At 44.1% G+C, this 19,756-nt stretch overlaps 1 protein-coding gene across 1 annotated transcript in view; it reads right to left on the reverse strand.

Moving 5' to 3' along the window:
* pdzrn4 (PDZ domain containing ring finger 4) overlaps positions 1 to 16,514 on the reverse strand; it is a 32,166-nt gene extending 15,652 nt beyond the window's left edge. The window contains exon 1 of the mRNA XM_084038441.1: positions 16,076 to 16,514. Coding sequence (XP_083894567.1) covers positions 16,076 to 16,276 — 201 coding nt within the window. The 5' untranslated portion in view covers positions 16,277 to 16,514. The remainder of the gene's footprint in view (positions 1 to 16,075) is intronic.
* Positions 16,515 to 19,756: the final 3,242 nt, after the last annotated feature.

Below are 19,756 nucleotides of genomic sequence, written 5' to 3' on the forward strand. Positions count from 1 at the left end.
GTCTCAGCTACCAGCTATTAATGTCACATTTTGCTGCTTGCGTGATGCACCAATTACACACATCATTGACTATCCGGAGTTACTAGCGCGCCACGGTTTGAAATGGCTGGTACATGTGTTGAGATGGGGGCTGAAAGTAGCACAGTGAAAGCCAATCAGTGCCGGGCCTAAGGCTTTCACTGTGGCTTTCAATGTGTCACAGGGTTGAATCCATGGGGCACTAAGATGGCTAAATGTTTTCTTTTGAATACAAACGGGAATAATAAGAGATAAGAGTCTGTTTGTCTGTCTGTCTCTGTGTGTGTGTGTGTGTGTTTTTGCTGCACAGAGATAAGAGTGATGGAAACCACTCCACCTCACAGCTAAATCTGACAGATACGGTGTCATTGTGAGCCAATGGAAGCAGACACACAGCTTAAACGTTACATCAGCTCCCCGCAGACTTAAAAACAGCTCTACAATGCGGCGGTTTGCATTGCCCGTGTTTGACTGAATAATGGCAGTATCATAGACTGAATAGGCTGCCGAGAGACCCCCGCCAACCCCTCCTGCCTATTCAAACGCCGACTTCGTCTGCCTCTGAGGGGACGCGGCGCCCGACACCGGCAGGAAGCTTTTCTTAAATAAATAAATCCCGGAGATTGTAATTTTGTGTGAAAAGCTCAATACAAGGGTGATTGTTTTCACATCGAAATTGGCATATTGTGATGAGCGAGGAAGCTCAGCTGGCGTCCTACTATCATCTGTCAGATCTCATGATTCAGCGGGGCCGGCTCATGTGCCGAGGGGCTCACTGTCATAAATGTCTCATTTCAATAATAAAAGTCTCCGACATGCAATATCACCTATGTGCGGCGGCGGCAAAGAAGGTTTCATAAATTTTGAGTGGCAGACTGCACAACTGGTGGGCCGTGCTCGGTCAACTGGATCACATTGACCCTTTGCCCCGCGCGGGATGAGAATAACACAAATGGTATTGATGCATGCGCGGCAAGCACACAGGGCGGGCTAGTAAAAACAGAATGGCATGGTTGAAATAAACCATTATTTCCTTATTTGTCTTAAAGGAAAACACCACCGCATTTCCATACTGAACTATGTTATGCTCTGATGTTAGACGAGGTGATACATACCTCCCTCTCCTCTGTACGTGCACTCAATGGCTCTTGCGCGCACTCCGCGCAGCGCTAATTTGCTAGCATGTAGCTTGTCCTTCGGATCCAAAGGGGGGTGAAGTTAGAAGCGACCAAGCACTTCCACATTGTCCCTATTTAAATACGGTTACGTGAGTAGTTACACGACCCAAGTTTGGTTACACAAAATGAAACATGCCAGTTTTTCTAAGCGGATAACAAGGATAACTATATAGTATGGCGGAATAACAACTGGAAGCACTTCGACGTCGGCGCTGTAATATCATCACTCCGCTCCCCCTCTTACTTCCGTCAATAGAACCTACGTGACCTGCACGCCGTCGCCTGCACCAGCTGTAGTAGTTTGTGCACAGTTGAGGAAGCATCAGGTTGTAGTAAGATAGTTTGTGAACAATCAAACATCATGGTTATAACGTGGATCGCACAGGGTTGTGAAAACAAGCAGAAGGTATATAGTCCCGTCATGTTTTGAGTGATGATATTACTGCGCCAACGTCGAAGTGCTTCCAGTTGTTATTCCGCCATACTATATAGTTATCCTTGTTATCCGCTTATAAAAACTGGCATGTTTCATTTTGTGTAATCAAACTTGGGTCGTGTAACTACTCACGTAACCGTATTTAAATAGGGACAACGTGGAAGTGCTTGGTCGCTTCTAACTTCACCCCCCTTTGGATCCGAAGGACAAGCTACATGCTAGCAAATTAGCGCTGCGCGGAGTGCGCGCAAGAGCCATTGAGTGCACGTACAGAGGAGAGGGAGGTATGTATCACCTCGTCTAAGATCAGAGCAGAACATAGTTCAGTATGGAAATGCGGTGGTGTTTTCCTTTAAGTTGTCCGTAAGTAGCTAGTATGCAGTAAGCTAGCACACAGCCCGTTGCTAATGGTGGGCTAACTTCTGTCTTTGGAGTTGATCTAAAACTTTACTCTGTGTACCGCAGTTAGTGAGATTTCACCCCCGTTTTGCATTTCCAGCCTGGTTTGTTCAACGGGGAAAAAAAACGTTCCCTATGCATTGTATCGCTCCGCTGTTTTACATTTCTGTATCGCGCCAATTAATCAAAGTGACAAGGTATTTAATGAGAGGCAATTAGAGTGTTAACCAAAATGCAAATCAGATGGGGAGAGAGTGTGGAAGGGGGGGTGCATCAGATGTTTGTGTTGGTAGTAGTAGCGCCTGCTTGAAGTGCGTGTATGTGTGTGTGCGTGTGTGTGGGCAACTGGTTCAAGGAGATTTCGCTCGGTGCTCTTACGAGGACCCTTATTCACAGAATAGAGTTTCTGCCCTTGTTTATGCGCTCGTCTGCACCCATGATTGCATCTAACCTCACGCCTGCGAGTGTCTGTGCAAGTTTGTAATGAGTGTCCTTCACATTTTTTTTTTTTTTTTTTTTTTTAAACAGTCACGGGCCCTTGCACAACAGGCAAAAACAACCAATTAGTTCTGCATGGAGGAAGACCTCATGACAACATGAAACATGGATTAAATAGCTGCTGTCGGAACGGATGTTAAGTAGCCCCCCCGCTCAAGTCAATCCCTTGTACATCACACAGTATCTGTGTGCGGTAGATTAGACTCTGTTTTCTCTTGGAATCGCTCTTCACAGCGCCGGCTTGTTTTAGCTTTCAGATCTTAGCTTCAGAGGGAGCGTTAAATGTAAAAAATTTAAAAAAATGTATGTACTTTTAGCAAAAGAGTGGCATGCTTCAAATGGTTTTTCCACGGTCTCGCAGCAACAGCAGAGACCAGTGCTTCCCACATGTCCCTGTTCAATAATATCTGCTAAAAGTAACAGGCTGGTGTACCGGCCCCCTCAACGGGTTATCCTGCGTTCAAGCCCCTCATCATGAAGCGTCCGTACTGCTGAAGTGTCCTTCAACGAGATCGACTTTGCTGCTCTGCAGCTGATGGCACGCCGTTACCTTCCAGTGGAGGGCTAAAACAAAAGATTTCCTACATTCCCCAGAATCACTTTCCCCAAACTAGAACTTGTTTTTGTGCAAATAATCCCTTCAAACCATGAAATGTCTTCAACCTCTCTTTTTAACTGTGCCATTATGGAAATTGTTTGCAATTATCTAGTAAAAGAAAGCAAAAATAAAACGAATCGATCCATTCAAATGTTCAAATCATAAACAAAGACCAACAGTAAAAGGAGTCAGTCGGTCATTAAGCCATCTTGGAGATAGCGGCCTGTGCACACTATATTCCAGTTACACCAGCAAGGGAGCAGTCAAGCACTGATGTGATTTACCAGCAATTAGTCATTATTACCAAAGGGGGACAGCTACATATCCATCACAGCATGTAATGGCGCTTTTGAATGTCATGATTAGAATGATGAAACACTCATTTTCAGCATCCCAGTCATTATCACCCAACGTCTGGATAAACTTGACATGACTTTATGTAAAAATACTAATAAACTTTTTGTCAATGTCACATTTAACTTCTGATGGAACTTCATCCAACATGGCTTTCTACTTTTTTTTTAATTCTCATTCCTTGAGTGTAATCAATAACAAAATGGGTAATATTTTGTAGGACCCAAACACAGAGGCAGCAGAATGCCTTCATTGAATTTATTTGTGGAATAGGCAGGTAGATAACACTCAAACACACACAAAAGGAAAGGGCTACGCAAAGCAGGAAATCAACAAAGCAAGCAGCAGGAACAGACTGGTAGGGCTGGATCTAATCAGAGGGAATGGACGGCAGGTGGGTGATTGGGTGATGTAGTTCAGGTGAGGGAATGGGGTTGTTGCAGGGCAGGAGTCTGAAAATGGTGTGAGAGTTCGTAAACAGGAAAAAGCACACGAGTGGGCTGAATGAATGAACATGTGAATTCTGTGAGATTGTGAGGATCCATCACATTCTGGGTGTAGTTTCAAAAGTATTGTTTATTAAATCGCCCTTGGGTGGAGCACTTTGAGTGCTCCTTGACATCCTCAAAAAAATATGTCTTTGTCATGACCTTTCAGACGTCTTTAAAATGTCTGGAATCGATTTTTCATCCGATCTTATCACTTTTATTTCTCTCGTTCTCCTTTTCGGCGGACGGATTTTTTCATTGTCTCGCTGTCGAGAGTTTATTTCCTCTTTTGTCTTGTCATTGTAACTGCAAGTCAGCCCATTTCATTTAGATTCGGCGGGTAAAAACACACATCGCCAAAAGCGCTCTAAAAACAGACGTTCTGTTTCTACCTATGGGTTTTTTCGTGTGTCTCGGGGGGTTTCCTCTTCTCTTCACATGTCTAGTTTTCCCCCATCCGAGGGTGACAAAAAAAAACCCTGCACGCAGACATCAGAGACTGTTGACTTGTGACTGTCATTCCAAGCAGCCCGTTGCTGATGTAAGTGGGGGGAAATCAAAGGTTATCATCTGTCAGTGAACGCATTAAGAACCATCTCATTTCCTGCTCTTTGTGCCACTTCCAAAGGCTTCCTTTCAATTAGGGCTCCATGAATGCAGATACTTCCCACCGGCCCCATCTCGGGAATGAAACACGATTTTTGTCTTGTATCCTGCGTTTTGGAATGACATTAACCGTATTTTCCTTTTATTCAAAACGCAATCACGATATGTGATATTTGAAAGGAAAGACGACCCTCCCACTGTAACAACACTGAGAAGTCCAATTAAAACATTCTTCATACAAAAAAAAAAAAATGTTCAAGAGGTTTGCCTCACGCTGCCTATTTTAATCTCACAATCTTATTCAATATCTACAGTAGCCTGCAGATTTTCTTCATTTTCTCTGCTAAAATGACAAATGCCTTCTGTCTGGTCGGCTCATGCATCACAGCAGGGCCGACACGTCTGTGTTTAACTAATAGGCTCCGTGTCCTCAACCAACCACGGATGGCACGGGTTATGACAAACTGCATCAACAAGACATTCATTACCCTCAACATACCTAGCAACCAAATCACAATTACCCTGATCCAAGAGTGAGCATCCAGCCCCGCCGCCGCGCTCTTATTCCTCGCACACCGTGTCGGCAATGCATAAATTAGCCTCCTTTTGTCACATGGGGGGGAGAATTAGCACATTTGTTTTGCATGTGATGAGACGGGGTTAGCGGATGCCAAATGACCGCAGAACTTCTTTACTCACAAATCAACAGCAGTTTAATGTTCGCTCCGTGTGCATCTGTACATATCAATGTGTTTGTGTGTGTTTGTGGTGTGTATGTTCTGTATGTGTGTGTGTTAGTGCATCGGAGTTGTCTTGACTGCCTAATGTACTTAGCTTGCGCTGTGCCAGGACTCTATTGTTGCGCTGTGTCCCCCCCCCCCCCCACAGTCATTAGATCGCCATTAATCTCTCATCTGCCATTAAAACAACAGCCAGTGTGCTGGGAGGAACAATGCACCGGCCCTTCCTCCAGCCCCTCGACACATCCTGGCAATGAGTTTGAATTAGGCTCTCGGGGGTCACCGATTAGACCCGCATAAGTCATCCAGACGGCTGGGTTCACAAAGAGGCTATGTGTTAGGAAAGCTGAACATACACCCTCCATCCAAGCATTTCTTTTATCATTGCACTGGATTTAGCTTAAAGGACAAGACTGGTGGTATTCTTATTGTCAACAAAAACAACAATGATTTGATCCTACTCAAATGTGTAGTAGGGTATACTTGATATACCATTTCTTTCCAAAAATAAGTGTAAAAACACATCAATAGGTCATACATTCTTTCATTACCAATAATCTGGGCACTGTGTATTTTAAAAACCAGAAACAACATTCTGCTGCTGATAAAAACCCACATTAATGCGCTGCTGAAAATAGTTCCAAATAAATGCACAACATTTTCCTGTTTGAGAAACATGGAAAAACTTGAAAAACTGCAGTGCACAGAGGAAATTAATGATTTAAATGTTTTTTTAATGCAACTTTAACTGTTGTTTACCCATTTTTCTTTAAAATATTTCCTTTAGTGGGAACCAATGGCATTGGGTTCAGTGACAGACAGCAGAGAAAGAACTGCATTGATGGATGATGGATGCACCATTTAACAGTTTATATCATTTTATAGTTAGCATGAAACAAACTATGGTATATGATTATGTTTAGGTTCATAATAATGATGTTTATTTAGTTTTTTTGGAAAATACCAAATTACCGAAAAGGAAAAGAAACGTTTTCTTTATTTTTGTTTGATTCAACGCAGCAGTTGAAGACTTTTAGATGTGGCAATGGCTCTTAAAAGAACCTATTCAGTGTCTTCTGCCCTTGTTCTCATTGTTCTGGGTCTAAGCAACTGCATCGACGTGGGTAAACCGCACAGACACACTAGCAGGGCTTTAACGGTGTCATGAAAGTGACACAATGCAAAGACCAGCGAAGAGACAGACGGAGAGAACTGAGACTGAACGTATGCTGACTGAATCCAACCGAAAATTAGCATATAGCCTCTCATCGCTTGAAGCACTGGACTCATAACTATGCAACAGAAAAATAACAAGTTCATTGTTTTTTTTGTTTTTTTTTAATCTTTGAAATAAGACGGGAATCTAGAGGGAAAACGCTATCGGACTCTGGATTGAAAATGCATCAGTAATGAGTTAATCCACGCCATAAATCAGTAAAATCATGTTAATCCTAAATTTCCTACAGTTCAAAAAAGGGGGCACCCTTATTGAAGAAAGTCTTGCTATACATCTTTGTTATTCACATGAGCTTTCTTGGTTCAAGGCGAAAGAAAGCCAGCTCCGGATGCGGGGGCATAATTAGCAAAACATGCTAAAGCTCTGAAAGTGAAAACATTTTACTGAGGAGCAGGAAAATGAAAGATTTATGTGCTGCTTTTTGCATAAAATTAAGGAATTTTTTTTGAGAAGCCTGGAGTGTGAACTTTCCCTTTTCACTCCTCCCACCAAAACCTCTTGCTTTTTTCTTTTTTTTTTCTTTTTAAAGTGATGCATGTTTATGCTCACTGGAAGCACCTCACCCATTAGCATTATTCATAACACGAAGCTTCCCTAGTCCACCCCTTTGGTGGAAAAGAAAAACGACCTCACACTCGCTCACTCGCTAACTGTGAGCGAGCGAGGAGATCTCTTTCCGCGGTGAAAAATAGCTTCATCAAAAAGGCATGGTTGGCGAGTTAAGTGAGCTATAACCCTCAAATTGACCCGCCTCATCAAGACTATTTTCAGGCAGGTGAGTGACCGAGCTAACGGCTAATCACTACCAACGTATTGTCAGTTAGATTCTAATTACTTACGTTGAACCAAATCAAACCACTGTCTCTCAAAATAGGTCTACTGATGATGACTGACAAAGGATGTATGCATTCAGGAACTCCGAACTGCCAACTTTTTTTTTTTTTTAATACATTATACATTATTGGCAATATGTGACAGTAGGCAAACTCTAGTCAGGCATAAAAGTCAGACAGACTTCTACACCTTTACGTTCCTCCTTGATACATCAACAGTAGCACAACAGTAGCACAGTGCTGTTTTAGTACTGCAAAACCTCTCGGGGGGTGAAATCATGAGGGTGGATGGTTGGTTCAGAAAAGTGCATGACTTTGAAGAAGAGAGTGCGAGAACTGTTGAACTAAACTTTTAAGCAGACACAAAGGAAAAGTTGGAAAAGCACACAGCATAATGGAAAGTTTGAACAATTTTGGTAGACATTCATATTGGGTCATTTTGGAAGGCGTGTTTTGTCCTATTTTCTTTTGTTACGTTGCAAATGCACTTCCCATTCGTCGGTTGGGTTCAAAGAACGGATTGTTGGATTGTTCTTTAAGCTTTCTTTACCGAAATACAGACCTCTTGAGGATTTCTGCTTCAGCAACTCTAGACGGGAAGTGATTTCTTTAGACATGTTGCTCTGCGCTTTAGGGAAAATGATCAGTCCACACCAAGGCAAGGGTTGGAATACAAGAGGATGAGCAGAAGATGAAGTTTGTGAAACAGAGTCTTCTCAAGACCCTCGTTAACCATTTCACTTGATGTTTCTTAGCTGAAGTGCACCATGTGATCACTACATTTATTCATTCCCCCACACTAATAAGGTCAGTGGAACTGCACCACAGAAAACACAATCTAATACATTTCCTCACACCAAAAACAACAACAAGATCATCCGCAGTGCTTCGTCCACTCTCCGTCCTGAGGGCATTTCCCATATCAACACAAGGCTTATGGTTACACCCTGCGCTAAATGCAATCACCCTCCCAACCCCCTACTATGCAGATGGTTTAGTGTTATTCTATCTGTAACTGGACTCGATGCCAGGCTCTGAGTGGGCCTAATGACTCCTAAACCCAAGTTGGTTAAGTGGGAATTCAACACCAGCGCCCTGCTGTAACCTAATCTCCCTTTAGACCACCTGGGCCCAGGATCCACCCTGTGGGTTCAGAAGACACTTGGCAGTGGCAGTGCAACAGCACATTTGCATTTCTAAGCATTTAGCCAACAGCCTTATCGAGACGCATACTCGAGTCAGCTTTTGCAATCACCGACATAAACAAGCTGTGGATGTTCAGGACTCAGAGATACTGCTCTTTTGAAATAACTGGAACAAAAAAAAACTCAGTTTCAGAAATTCTCGACAAAGAGAACAGAAAAAAAAGCGGGGGTTTTCTTTTTATAGTTTAACTGACATTTGGTCTCAGATGAGAATTGCACCTTCGCTGCCAAATAACTCATCCAAAGATCTGACTGAGAAACATTTTATGCTAATATGGAGGATGTGAGTGTTTTTTTTTATGTCTCAGAAGTTGCATTTAGCATTTTTCCTCCTGAAACAGCTAAATATCTAGGGGAATTTATTGTGCATGTTCGTGTGTGCATGTGTGCATTTTCATAGCAGCAAATGCCTGCAACATATCTATAACTGCTGCAGATGGTTTCGTCTTAACATCTGTCTAACCCTGACAAAACACAGCCTGCAGCATGTGGCCACAAGGTGCATTATTGGGTTATACTGGCGCAAGGTTGGCTTCAAACCACATAACAATCACCGTCTGACAGCACACACACACACACACTGAGACTAGACAGAATTAGTGTCTCCCTTCCACACGTGACTGACAGACTGTCTCCCTGTCCTCCAGCACTTTATTTTTCTTTGCACGCTTTTCAAAACACGGAGGAGGGAAAATGCGTGGCACCTCAGAAGGCGGGGTCACGCCAAAGTGTATTAATGAGTCGGATAGGCAGACGGTAACAAACAAGCAGGAAGACAGACAGGGGCAGTGGAATGGAACAGGCTTGAAACTGTGTTTGGTGACTGATAAGTGATGGGAGGAGGCGGAGGGGGGGGGACTCTGTTTTGGAAAGGGCGAGGTTAAGAAGGAGAATGGGGGGATTTAAAGGACTTATTGATGGCTCGTCTTTTCTCGCTCTGGTTCTCTCCTCTCATTCTTTTCACCTGCACAATCTTCTCCTTATTTTCTTTCTTTCTCACCTTTTCCCCCCTCCTCTACCTCCCACCACCACCATTCTCTGTCCAATCCTCCCTCTCCCTTTACCTCCTATCATCTTGGCCAGGCCACTTGGCCAATTGGTGAGTATGGTAATCAGCTAGAGGCTGATAACAACTGATTAGTCCTCTCGTCGGGCACTGAGAGTTTGAATGACGGTTTTACACGGTCCCAAAAAAAAGGAAGACATGCCATAAAGCTGATGAATGAAACGACATTGTGGTTTTCCTTCCCTGTGGTACACTGATGTACACAGTATGTGCAAATAGGCATATCTACCTCTTAAACAACGCTGTGTAGTTGTTGTGCACATGCATGTTTTGTGTGGAGGGGAGAAAGGAGGGAGGGTTGAGGAGTGTCACTCTGCCCACATAAATGGCTTTCATCCTGGGCTTATCAGAGCCAACACAGGGGGCGATCGTTGGCCGGTGGAGCGGAACGGCGACTGTTGCCCCCCACCCCCCACCCCCACCCTAAACGCTGTCTTCGCCTGACTTTGTGATCCACCAACCCCCCCACCATACACATACACATTCAGCAAGAAAGTGGTGTTTGTGTATGTTTGCTTCCAGCCAGGTAGACAAATACACAAAGGCAGAAAGCAGCCAGACATGGCACCAAATGACAAGCTGTCTGTCATCATCCCCATCACTCACACACAGGAAACACATGCACACATATTCATTTAAAATAAAAAATACCTCACCTATCTCTTCCAATTGTTTCCATATTTTTTAATAGTGAGCAAACACACACACACAACACCATGGTGCCTTTTCCCCCGTATTAACCTGACTCTGAATAATCGCCCATTTCCTGTCTCCCGGTTTTTTTGGCCGTCGACCAGGAGACACGCTACTCACAGCGCCGGTGACGAGGCCATATGCACCTCTAAATCATGCAGTATTACCACCAAGCTGTGCCCCAACGAGCAACTATAACCATGATGGAAGACACCAGATGATCTGTGCTCGACAGCGGAGTTCATTTCCATAATGCTACGTTAACATTTTTAGGGGGAGAAAAGCCATTACCCTAAGTTTGTTTTTTAGTACCTCCTAAGCTTTGAATGTGTGGTCGTTAATTTATTTTTATTTTTTTTGCAGTGAAATTAGATAAAAAAAATGTTTTAAATGCAAGGATGTAGTTTTTTGAGAAATCTGTTCTGTTTTCTGACAGGCGATACAAAACCGCTACTCCAAACCACCCACAGCAGGTACAAGTGTAGAGAGAGAGACTTGTCAAGTGGAATTACACTCACAGGTGAAAAGGTCAAACTCGCTGACCCGCGCAGACAGGAAGACACGTTGTTCGGCTGAAAATGTAGCAAAAAAAAAAAATGTGAAAGGTCACTCCATTTAATACTTTCTGAAAAAAGTGCAAGATCCCATCAGAGGAACAGAGACGGGCAGTTCAGCTCCGGTGTTGTGCCTCCCTGGTAAGAGGGGCAGCTGATGAATCAGGTGATACCACCTCCCCTTCCTCCCCCCCCCCCCGTTGGTCATTTTATGAGCCCAAAACATCATTTAGAGGTGAGATCTGGGAGCGGAAGATTAGATTCATTAAAAGGTGCTATGTAAACAAAGCTTGGATACAACACACACAGAGGGAGAGTGACTCCTCTTTATCTTTACGCAGCAATTAGCTGCTAATAAATCAATGCTCTGAATATCAACTGTTGAACCTTTAACGTTCCCTTAATCCTAGACTTCTGTCTTTTATCTCCCTCTACAATTTTGTGCTTTTCCCATTTTCTCTACCTTAAATGTCTCATCCACAACCTCTTAGACCGATGCAACCGATAACGCCGTCGTATTTCACATCCCAATCTGGCCGAAGCCGCGGTCCAGGTCCGAGGTGGGCCATATGGAGGTGACGGCTGTGTGGGTCTGACCACAGCCTTCCCCTGCTCTGTGTGGCGCTCTCTGGACACCGTAGGTGGTGGCGAGAGGTGGGATGGAGGGGTGACTGTCTAGCCTCGTCCATGCTGTCAGACAGGCTGGACATGTGGCACTGCATCTGTGTCCGGGGGGACGGGCTTGCACCAAATATTGGCCTGGGTCAGAAACTTACACGCCCATGTATGTACAAAGAGGGGGAAATCAAACCTAAAAGGTAATAATGATATGGAGGTAGGCTATATGGAAAAGCACATGATCATGATGGTCTTTCATGAAGACATGTGTGAATGTGTCTTTTGTCTTCCACACCAAGTCCAATATGCACATAGTTTCCTAAGTCCTTTGTGTGAACAATGAAAACACTAATTAATTGACTGGTATTGCTAAAAAAAAAAAATGCTGACATAATAAGTAAGGGGTTTTATTCAATGAATGCCTCCAGGGTTATAACTTTACAATTACACGGAATATGTGAACCAACATCCACAGCCGGCAGTGAAACGAACCAGACCCGACTAAACGCTCAACGAGCCATGCTTTGTTGGGTTTGAATCTTAATTAATTAAGAATTCTTCAAACATTACTCCATCACTTGGCAGAGATTCAGCGGGGGATTACACAGTGAGTAGTTAGTGGCTTTTGTTGTACTGTCGTGTGCTACAATAGTGCTGACTTTGGTACAACTAAACAGGACAAAACACGTGTCCAGCGAGGCTCTGAAGGCCAGAGGCTGTAGGACAATTTAACACAGCCGTGAGCAAAATACGCGGAATGGCATTTGCTATAGCCAGAATGGAGCCCCGCGGTGTCAGTGCACACACACACACACACACACACGCACAATCACAAATGAAATGTCGGATGTAAATGGTCTGATGAGAGTCATAAATCTCTCAGCCGCCGCCGGGCAGCAGGAGTTGTGCAGCCGGCAGTCCTGTCAGAAAAGTGCAGCTGTGTGAACACAGATAGCCACTGTGGTGTGGGAGACACCGAGCGAGGCCTGCGGGCTGAAAACCGGAGTTGGCCTCTGAAATGCTCCGTTACTTTTTCTAAATGGAAGGTGCTGAACAGGTCTGTGCTCGACACTTTATTTCTATTTTTTTTTTCGGGGGGATCATGACCATGAGTCAAAAAGTGCTGCAATCCATCTTGCCATTGTTTCATCCATAAAAGACATTTAACATGTAAAGTGAAAATTCACCCTAAAGGCCAACAATCTGTTTTGTCTGTCTTTTTTTTTTATTATTGGAGAAAAAAACACTTTCCGAGCCAAGTTGACTAAGTGCATGCTTATTGTGAGTGAGCTTCTAAGCGTCGACCTCTTGAGATGCAAAAAGTTTATTCAAAATAGCTATTTGCAACAGGAGTGTCTGTGATCTCTGGAGCTTTAAAATGGATGGTGCAACATAGCTCCTCCTCCATTTGGGAGTCTCTGTCCACAAAAAAATTAAGAAAAAGTTACACCATAATCAAACATTGCAGTGATTTACTTTGAGCACCAGAGAGAATTGACCCATCACATAAATTCTATCAGTAATTCGTTTTGCCATTTGAATGCTGGTGTAACCAGGCTGCTCTAAAAAGGTTGGAAAGTAAAGTTCAAACACAGGCAACCTTCTCCCTAAAGTGTAAGTTATAGCATCAACACTTTAATTAAAAGGAAAACAACCGTTATTCTCAAATGTCTCGTTTCTCTAACAAGAGACGAGACGAGAAGTTGGTCCAGGACTTGTGGTAAAAACACACAAGTGAGGGAGACGCATGCAGGAGGATCACATCAAGTGTCTCTGTCCAAAGCTGCAGTCCAGCTCCGTTGTGCATCTCTTCTATCCCTGCTTTAGCCACAGTATCCGCATCCTTTGGGTTTTCCTCTGATATAATGAGCAGGTGGGTCCTATTGTGTTGCACCGTTGGAAGTACAGCAGAAGAGAAACACTTTAAGAATCTGTAGTGTGTGTGTGTGTGTGTGTGTGTGTGTGTGTGTGTGTGTGTGTGTGTGTGTGTGTGTGTGTGTGTGTGTGTGTGTGTGTGTGTGTGTGTGTGTCCCAAAGTTAAATGAGAGAAACAGATTGCTGAGAGGGAGAAAGACAGAGGGTGGGAGAGACTAATGAAGGTTACGGAGCAGGCTGAAGTATGAAAAAAGGAGTGGAAAAGAAAAAGGGGAGTCTGAGTCTGGAATGATAAAAGAGAGAAGAGACAGAAGGGTGGTTGAGGAGTCTCTCCGGATTATCTGGATCCCCTTAGCCTCCAGTTTCGGGACAAAGTCACGCTGACACACTTACTGCCTGGCGATCTCGCTCTCTCTCCCTCGTTCTCCCTTTCTTTTTGCACTGATAATGAGAACTGTAGGTGTTCGCCGACTGTCACATATGCACCGCAGAGCGTTTAGCACACACACACACACACACGTACAATATTCTTGGATGCCTGCCACAGCGCCAGGACACCTACGGTGTGATGCAAAAAATAGCAGGAAACCGAGGGTCATTTTTATGCTCTCCACAAAAACACCACGCTTCGTGGTACATTCATTCATCTGCTGTTATGTTTTGCCAAATGAAAATTGACTGGGCTTTGGCTGCTGTGTCTCTTGTTGTGCCATATGTGAAGTCTGTTTGATAAACCAGTAAATACGTCGCCGACAGTGTGTACGTTTTAAAGCAGCGTACACTCATGCATGGAAATCTAGAAACTTAAAGGAGTAGATTTGCAGGCGAGTTAGCATCGAGGCTAAACAGACGAATAAGTCAGTAAACTTTAGAAGACATGTTAGCATTTTGTTACCGACAAACTGGTTGATTTATGCTAAGCTATGCTAACATGCCCCTTGTGGTAAAGGGGCAAATCATAACTGTGCAGACATAGATAGTTTAAAGTGCATGGATTTTCCAAAATGTGAAGCTATTCCTTTAAATCATATTACTTATCATTATAATTTAGACAGCCACACCTTTTTGTATATATGCTGTCTTACTCCGTAGGTTAGCACACTTATCCCTTTGTTCTAAGCCTGTTTATTCAGTTCACCTCAACTGCATCAAAAGGAGCCGTGACCTCCTAGGGTTTCCCTTTAACTGACATGGCTAATTTTCTTGCACTCCCCCCCGGCAGACAACGCAGCCATCCACCATCTCATTAAAGCGCGGCAGCAGTTAGTCGGAGAGCGTAATGAGCTTGAGACTGCAGCGCTGTGAGTAACGTTCATGAAAGCAGCGTGGAGCAGCGATGGAGGGCTGGGGCTGTGATAATGCATTCCTTACATTTTTACAGAGCCCATAACGAGATCAGCAACATCAAAACACCCACAACAGCCCGACTGTCACTATTATTGGACACACGTAAGAGCTTATTGCCGTAACATACACACTTTTGACACAACCGCACACTTCGGATGGTCATATATGGTGTGATGATGGTGTATTTTACGTGTCAAAACTAACAGACGACAAGAACGGCTCATTCTCGTTATGTTGTATCTGGTTTCCCCGCTCCCTGTAACCGTGTAAGATACTAAATGATGAATGAATCCTCGCTGCCGGCCTCGTATTCGCCCGTACTGTACTTTAACAACAGTAGAAACCCGGAGCACGTGCTTCCTCACAACCAGCTCCACACATATAGCTGCTATAGAAAACCTCGTAGCAAGAATACACACGTCACAACAGATGAAACCTGTCAGTTTTCACAACGCAATCAGAGAGAACCAACACATGATTTTCACCTATTTCGAAAAGAATGGCACATTGGCCATATACTTTCCCCCCCCTAGCAGATTCACACTCCTATTCCTATCTAATCAACACATTCCAACCAAGCCCGGTACAAGACGACAAGTTATACATTCACAGTGTTTAACTGCTCATTATGACAATACGGCCGTTTGTCGAGATAATAACAGGAGTCGAAAGATGGATTTATTATGTTGAATTTCTGCTTATATATCTTGGGGGAAATTCTATGAATAAAACTGCCAAATGTCAATTAACTCTTTTCAACTGATGTGAAATACTTTCAATAATTAAAAAAAAAAGCCTCCATTGTCAGGTCCGCTGAAACTAAAAAAAAAAAAAACAAGTCCAGTTTTGACAGACAACACAGAAGAAAAACAGCAGAGCACATTTGCTGGTTGTTCTTTGAACTGGATTGCTTCTAGACAGTCGCAGGCAAGAGGAGATGTGATGAATTCCCCTGGAGCCAGCGCGGGAAAAAAAAAAAAAAGGAGCTGAACTTCTCCTCACATCTTCTGCTGCTGAGGAGAAATAACTAGCTCCACTCACTTTGATGGAGACACACACACACACTGTATAGACACTGGCTCTCCGCCTGGCTGCATGGAAGTATCTACTTTTGTACATTTCACTCCCTTTCTCCTTGTTTCCTACCCAACCTGCATCGTGCCTTTTCTGAAAATCAGTCTTTCCTTCACGTTTTTTTGCTCAATTCCTCAAATCATTCCCTCCACGACTTTCATCATCTCCTCTGCTGTTGTTAAGTTTATCAAGGTGACCATTCCCCACCGTCATCCACACCGAAACCTCCTCCCCTTCTCTCCTTTCAGTCTCACTTACCTGTGCAATCTCATACAGCAGTTTGTAGTGTTCTTCCCGTTTCTGCAAGGTGCACAAATTGCAGCCCATTCTAGTTGTCAGGGAAACAGCGCGGAGTGCCCTGCCGGAGTGTGTGTACCGTCTGCGGCGTGTGTGAGCTCCCCCTGGGGCGAAACACACTCGGGCTCCTCTTCCTTGGCTCCCCCCGCTCCTCTTTCTCATCCGTGGTATCCTCAGAGATCCTCCCACCCCTTCTCTGTCGCCCCGAGCGCAGGAAACACACTCACAAACACACCCACGTGTATCGGCTCACAGCTTTGGTAGAGGTTGTAGTTCCTTCAGTGTGTGTGTGCGTGTGTGTGGAGTGTATCAGTGGTAAGATGAGCAAAAAGGCACCTGGCTTCTCTTTCCCTCTTGCCTGTCACTCCTCTTCCCCTTGATTCTCCCCTCGCATGCCTACATACACTCTCTACTCCACCACCTCCTCCCTCAGTGTGAGCGCACACTAGTACGCACACACACTTTTGGCTCACGGAGACACACCTCCTCCCGTGGCAGGCTGCCGACACACACCCGCTCCTGCATGAATAGACGGCAGTCCTCATTGGCTGGCTTGCGAGGAAGAGGGGCCGGGTGAAGAGGGAAGGGGGGGGGAGGCTGGTCTTATCTCGGGCAGGTTCAGTATCTGAACATCAGTGTTGTTGGTTGCAGTCGAAGTGAAGGACATGCTGCATGTGTGTGTGTGTGTAGATCTGTTATTTGTATGCTCAAGAGCGCATCTGTTTGTTATCTGTGTGTGTGTGTGTACACAATCCCTACATTTCAAAGCAGAAAATTCAATAAAAAAAACAACCCAAACAGGAGTTAAAATGCCATCCCTACAGTTAATCAAGTTACAGAGAGGGGCTGTTTGTCTACGCTCACATTTGACAACTGGATTTGGCAGAGAAATCAATCTAATTTGGATTCAATCAGATAGCCTTTTGCACTCAGTACAACGGACGGAGGGGTGGTGTTTAGTGGACGCCATAGATTTACAGTCAGAGAGTGATAGTCACCGAACAGATGCTCCCTCTCTCTCTCTCTCTCTGCTGACAGTTAGACAAGGGCACCGGACTGGGCTGACACACACAGGAAGAAACACAGACCAGTATTGATTGTCTTCAAATTAGCTTCCAGCCCAACTGGCCCCTCTCCACTGGGGGGGTGAGGGGACAGAGGGGAGGGCAGTGAAAGGGGAACAGGGCGAGAGAAGTGGATGGAAGACGCTGCGATGCTGCTCAGATAAATGGAGAGAGCAGTAATGGTATCACAACCCCGTGGTACTTGAAATTATGCTAATTTGACACAGTAAATGTGTTTTGACAGAAACGGTAATGCTGCCCAGATTGCGTTTTTAATCAGCGTAATGAGAAGTTGTCATTAAAGCCTTTTTTTTTTTATGGTTATGTTAAACCACTTGCAGCACTCGGGTTAGACGTTGGTCAAATATTGACAAGTGATTGGAAGAATCAAACACATTGTGTTTATGTTCAAATTAGCACCGATTCCCACTAGATTTTGGTCCATGTTATTTAAATACACGATGAGTCAAGTACTCAAGTCGAACTAAACAGTAAGGATATGCTGGTATCTTTGAGAAAAACAACAAAAAAACAAGTTGTGAACCCTGGTCTAGTGTCAAAGTAGTTATATATTTCGTACGCGTCTACAAAAAGTAGCACGTCCTTCCTTGAAAACACGTTGCCGTTGATTTTAACTGAGGCAGCATTAACATTTCCCCTGAAAATGTTATTTCTAGGCAACGGTATTGAATATTAATACACTCGTACAGTATAAATTAGCATATCGTAATCTTTAATTTGTTTCCCTGGACATGCCTACAAATAGCTCTATCTTTGTGTTTTAATAGAAATTAAACGTACACATATGTAACAGCTGGTATGAATATTATACAACATGATTATTCCTGAGGGGAGCTCAGTGTGCAGTTTACAAGGACAGCATTCAGCGTCACAATGTGAAACATGGAGCTCACTCAATGCCACATAATGTATTGTACTGTGCTTTTCAAAACAAGTGTTTATGTAATTCTTTCAAGAGGTCAGTCAGAGAAATATAGATTTTTTTAAAGAAATGCATCCATTGCATTGACAAAACGATGTAAAATCTAGATTCAGCGGGTCTGCATGACTAATAGCCGTCACCGCTAAGACTAGAGAGCACAGATGCGTCATCCTCCTTATCACCGGTCATGCAGGTACAAGGACCATAGTGGTTCAGTCAAGGGCGTCAGTGCAGATCCAGATACAGCCCCCCAGATAACACTTAACCCTTTTCTCTCCCACCACTCTTGTCCCTTTCTGATGAGGTCACCGCTTTGTCTCCGCCGACCTCTGAAGGTGCCTTCTCGGGGGTGACATCACCACCCTGATGAACTTTGGGGTTCTTCTATTTCTTTTATTGTGTTCCTCTGCTTCACTCCCCCCACTCTGCAGAGAAGAAGATTAGCAATTATTACCAGACTCTGGTTAAACCGCCACTGCGATCATCCATAAGCTGAGATTTGCTGACGGACACGGAGAGTTAAACGCGTGTTCACAACACACCACAAACACACATGTGACAACATACTCCACTTTTCACAGAAAGGAAAGTAAATCTGAGATGCACAACCAGAAGGTGACATCATCACGGTGGTCATTTATGGCCTATCACCATCCTTTTTATTGCTCACATGACCCATTTTCCATCATCTCTACAGTTTGTCTCCTCCATTCCATCATCCCGTTCTATTGCCTCGGCGGACACGAGACACCGGACAGATGTCTGGCTCATGTTCTCATATAAAATTGAAGAGACTCGTATAACTTTAAGAGATGTGGGATTTGAATCCTGCACATGGGACATTATGTGGAGAATATTGCGCAAACAAAAATGCACTTCATCGTCTTTGATGTCTCACAGCCGGACTTGGCAATGCGGCAGCAGAGCGGTGTCGTACTTGTCCAACTGCAAATTTGAGGAATCCTTTGACAGGTAGTTAACTTGACGGTGAGAGGGGGCCGAGGTGGGTTCAAACAGCCGCAATGGTCATTTCGTATTTTTACGGTGGAAGTTCGTCAGTGTGATCTCCCAGTCAGTGAAAGGTTAACCAAAAATAGCTTGCTGCAGGGGAAAGTGTTGCACTTCAAAGGAAGCCTTAAAACGCCACATTAGCATAATGTCTTATATGGCTGTGATTGAAAGAAAATTGGCCACTCCGCACGTTCCTCTCTGAAAATAGAAACTTCTTAGGTAGAGTCGGAGCCATTTCAGCCTTGAATCTGCACCAAATCTGAGTGTAAACTTTGAAAAAGAAAATTCTGAAAGCAGTCAGAGCAGTGCGACATGGGTAGAGAGTGGGTATTAATCGGGAACGATGATTACGCAGTCGGTCTGCGCTGCAGGCCGGCCCTGCAGAATACCAACAAACTGCTGTTAAATAAGTTACCAGTGCAAACTTTTCTGTCACAAAGTTCCCCTTGAAGCACATCGGCAAAGACACATCAGACCCAACGTTCCAGTTGGCAGATTGAAAACACCTCTGGGACTCATATGTCTCCGGTTTTATGATGATCTGACGCAATGTCATTTATTGCTCTTTTTGGTCTCCGTTGCTGATGTTCAAAACAGCACCAGACTCTGTTTCGGAAACAGAAC

This window comes from Eutrigla gurnardus (assembly GCF_963514095.1).
Source record: "Eutrigla gurnardus genome assembly, chromosome: 21".
NCBI classification, from domain to species: domain Eukaryota; kingdom Metazoa; phylum Chordata; class Actinopteri; order Perciformes; family Triglidae; genus Eutrigla; species Eutrigla gurnardus.